Source organism: Nematostella vectensis, chromosome 3 (genome assembly GCF_932526225.1).
Source record: "Nematostella vectensis chromosome 3, jaNemVect1.1, whole genome shotgun sequence".
Taxonomy (NCBI): domain Eukaryota; kingdom Metazoa; phylum Cnidaria; class Anthozoa; order Actiniaria; family Edwardsiidae; genus Nematostella; species Nematostella vectensis.
Genome location: NC_064036.1, coordinates 20265241 through 20269104, shown reverse-complemented (window position 1 = coordinate 20269104; position 3864 = coordinate 20265241). Strand labels below are relative to the sequence as shown.

Sequence of the window (3864 nt, the reverse complement as noted above, 5' to 3'; positions counted from 1 at the left end):
ATCGCTATATTAGGCACCACAAGCTTAAATGCCTGCGAGGTGCTCTTTAACAAGACGAGATTGACATAATCACAGTACATCTCGTCAGGTCACAGAAGCACAACGTAGCACGAGGCGACAAGGAAAGCGAGGGGGAGGCAGTAGTAGAAGATGAAGAACATGAAGAGTAAGAAACAGAGGAGGAGGAAGAAGAAGGGGAATAGGACGAGGAAGAAGAAGTGGTCATTGACGGGCATTAGTAGCAGTGAAGATTTGAGTGATGAAAAGTGATGAGAGTAACGAGAGTGTTGAGAGTAACGAAAGTGATGAGAGTAACGAGAGTGATGAGAGTAACGAGAGTGATGAGAGTAACGAAAGTGATGAGAGTAACGAAAGTGATGAGAGTAACGAGAGTGATGAGAGTAACGAAAGTGATGAGAGTAACGAAAGTGATGAGAGTAACGAAAGTGATGAGAGTAACGAGAGTGATGAGAGTAACGAAAGTGATGAGAGTAACGAAAGTGATGAGAGTAACGAAAGTGATGAGAGTAACGAAAGTGATGAGAGTAACGAAAGTGATGAGAGTAACGAAAGTGATGAGAGTAACGAAAGTGATGAGAGTAACGAGAGTGATGAGAGTAACGAAAGTGATGAGAGTAACGAGAGTGATGAGAGTAACGAAAGTGATGAGAGTAACGAAAGTGATGAGAGTAACGAGAGTGATGAGAGTAACGAAAGTGATGAGAGTAACGAGAGTGATGAGAGTAACGAAAGTGATGAGAGTAACGAGAGTGATGAGAGTAACGAAAGTGATGAGAGTAACGAGAGCAATAAGAGTGGACTAGCCGTTACAGACATGCTGGTGATAACACATTCTGGAAGAACGTGTCGTACTTGGAAAGCTAGGGCGCTATACAAGGAGATATAGAAGGTTGCAGAGCCTAAGTTGTTAGATAAACCTTTTTTTTAGTTAGGGAGAGGATCCTAATTTTTGGTCACCTTTTTGGGGGATGGTCAGTATTTTTTTAGCTTAGATTTGGGGGAGGGTCGCAATTTTTTAGGTGAAAAAATATTACAAATCGTACCCCTCCCCCGATAAATAATGACTGCTCTCTCAGTACTCCCTATTTTTTTGGAATGGAACATGCACACGTCAGCAAAATACAAAAAATTATTTATCTTTTTTTAAATATTAATTATAGAATTAAAATTCCTTGTCATTTGGGTATGGAAATATCAACAAATCAATAAAAAATAATCGTCAATCAGTTGGCTAAATTTTCAATTCTGGTTCTTCGGTAAAAGTGATAGGGATGCTCGTCGGAAAATTTGAAAATACCCCTAAAAATACCTGCACGACCAAAAATGTCTACCCCCAAAAATATACCTCGGAAGCCTTATGGCCAAATTCGTTGTTGCGCGACCACGGCGAATCTAAAATCCGTGTCTCGTTTGGGTAGCGCGTAGTCAGCTTTGGGGGCGTACGGTTTGTCTGGTTTTGATTGTTTGGTTCGATTACGCGCTGTTCCCAAACAAAGAAAGGAATTTTGGATTCTGGCAGGTCGCGCAACAACGAATTTGGCTATAAAAATACCATTTCTAAGAGAAAAGCCTTTTTTCTGGGATACCCCCTTAAAACTACCCGGGGTCCGATTTTTACACCTACAAAATACGACGAGCATCCCTATCAGGTCGACATGGGAAGAACCCCCCGGGGTTGACAGATTACTCTCTGAACCAGCGGTCAACAATACATACGCCACCAGCTTGGCTTGATTATTACAGGCAGTCAACAATACCTACGTCACTAGCTTGGCTTGATTATCACAGGCAGTCTAAAACAGCGGTCAACAATACATACGTCACTAGCTTGGCTCCGTTATTACAGGCAGTCAACAATACATACGTCACTAGCTTGGCTCGGTTATCACAGGCAGTCAACAATACACACGTCACTAGCTTGGCTTGGTTATGACAGGCAGTCAACAATACACACGTCACTAGCTTGGCTCGGTTATCACAGGCAGTCAACAATACATTCGTCACTAGCTTGGCTCGGTTATCACAGGCAGTCAACAATACACACGTCACTAGCTTGGCTTGGTTATCACAGGCCTTCAACAATACATACGTCACTAGCTTGGCTCGGTTATCACAGGCAGTCAACAATACACACGTCACTAGCTTGGCTTGGTTATGACAGGCACTCAACAATACATACGTCACTAGCTTGGCTTGGTTATCACAGGCCTTCAACAATACATACGTCACTAGCTTGGCTCGGTTATCACAGGCCTTCAACAATACACACGTCACTAGCTTGGCTTGGTTATCACAGGCAGTCAACAATACATTCGTCACTAGCTTGGCTCCGTTATCACAGGCAGTCAATAATACATACGTCACTAGCTTGGCTTGGTTATCACAGGCAGTCAACAATACATTCGTCACTAGCTTGGCTCCGTTATCACAGGCAGTCAATAATACATACGTCACTAGCTTGGCTTGGTTATCACAGGCAGTCTAAAAGAGCATCCGATGTTAGGGACATCAAACTTTTGCATTTTTTTGTTCGCACCCGGTGCCCGTGTATACATATCTGGGTTCACTTTGCGACATATTCGAGTCAATTCGTGGATTTCAGGCTTTCTGCTTTTAATTTTGCGTCTGCAAATTGATTTCCCACGATGTTTATGACCAGAGGGGTCGATATTTGGCGCTTTAGCTGGATTTCGAGCTTGCATTTCTTTATGCTTTGTCCATCTCTGGCTATTTTTCCACCACTTATCTTTAGGATGGACTAAAACAGGTTTCCACCGATCTGTTGCTTCACATTCGGATCTGTCTCGCGCTGCATTCGCGTAATATTCGCTAATCCCGAGTGTTGCCGTCAACAGATTTAGCTCTTTTACGTCTTCGTCTAACAGGATAATCGTGTCGTCCGAAAGTGAACAGTGTAAGGACGGGGAAATGATGTCATCCTCCGTGAAAATGTGCTCGGTGACACCACTCGCTGTTGACCTCAATGTCTTCATCGCAGCCTGTGTGACGCGTCGTACAAGATTTGCATTACCACGCTTGTATGTGAGCGAGGGCAAATTATTTCTGGTAAAAACATCGTCTTCACTCTGATTATCTTGGCCTCTCGTCTTTCGTAGAAAGCCATTATAGCCATTTTTTATCGCTATTCCTGCCATAACTATGACTTGATGTCTTTTATGTTGCCTCGAGAGCGAAAAATGCAAGTCACAACAGACAAAATAAAGCACACCGGTATTACCTCAAACAGCTTGCCATATTAAACTCAACTTGTACTTACAACTATCGGCTCACACTTTCTGCGTTATATAAATGCCATGACTTGTAAACTAGAAAGAAAGATTTGTACGTAGCAACCGAAGTCTGAACCTCAAACAAAGCAAGCAGTGCGAGTCAACATTGAAAGCCGATATCAGCAAATGCTTGTCATAGCAGAACAAATATGCCACGGGGTTTTTGTTTCAAGGTTATTAAAGATAAAGCCGGTTTATAGGGGATGTGTAGGGTTACGTCTTTCGGACATAAAATACATTCATTGACGGACACTGTTTCAAGTAGTGAAAAGCCCTAGTGCCCACAAAACGAGATATTTACACAGGTAAATTATTTTGTTATTGCCTCCGGGCCAGCTCCCTCTAAGCGGAAAAAGTAGAAATAAAAACATAAATGGCCCAAGAGTCTTTGACTCGGAACTTAGGCACCCTGATTTGCATAGGGTTTCATAGCCTACAAAACCAAACACGAGTAGGATTAACGTACTTAAGAACTCGATGTCCATACTTGATGAGCAAGCGCTTATAAGCTTTGCCGACAACTATTATTTACTTTTATTGCCTTTATTTAATA

At 42.4% G+C, this 3864-nt stretch overlaps 1 protein-coding gene across 1 annotated transcript; it reads left to right on the top strand.

Moving 5' to 3' along the window:
• Positions 1–259: 259 nt before the first annotated feature.
• LOC125561141 (uncharacterized protein DDB_G0290685-like) lies at positions 260–1231 on the top strand. Its single transcript, XM_048724490.1, has one exon. It carries the CDS (start codon positions 260–262, stop codon positions 905–907), a length of 648 nt encoding a protein of 215 aa, XP_048580447.1. The 3' UTR covers positions 908–1231.
• The last annotated feature ends 2633 nt before the right edge of the window (positions 1232–3864 follow it).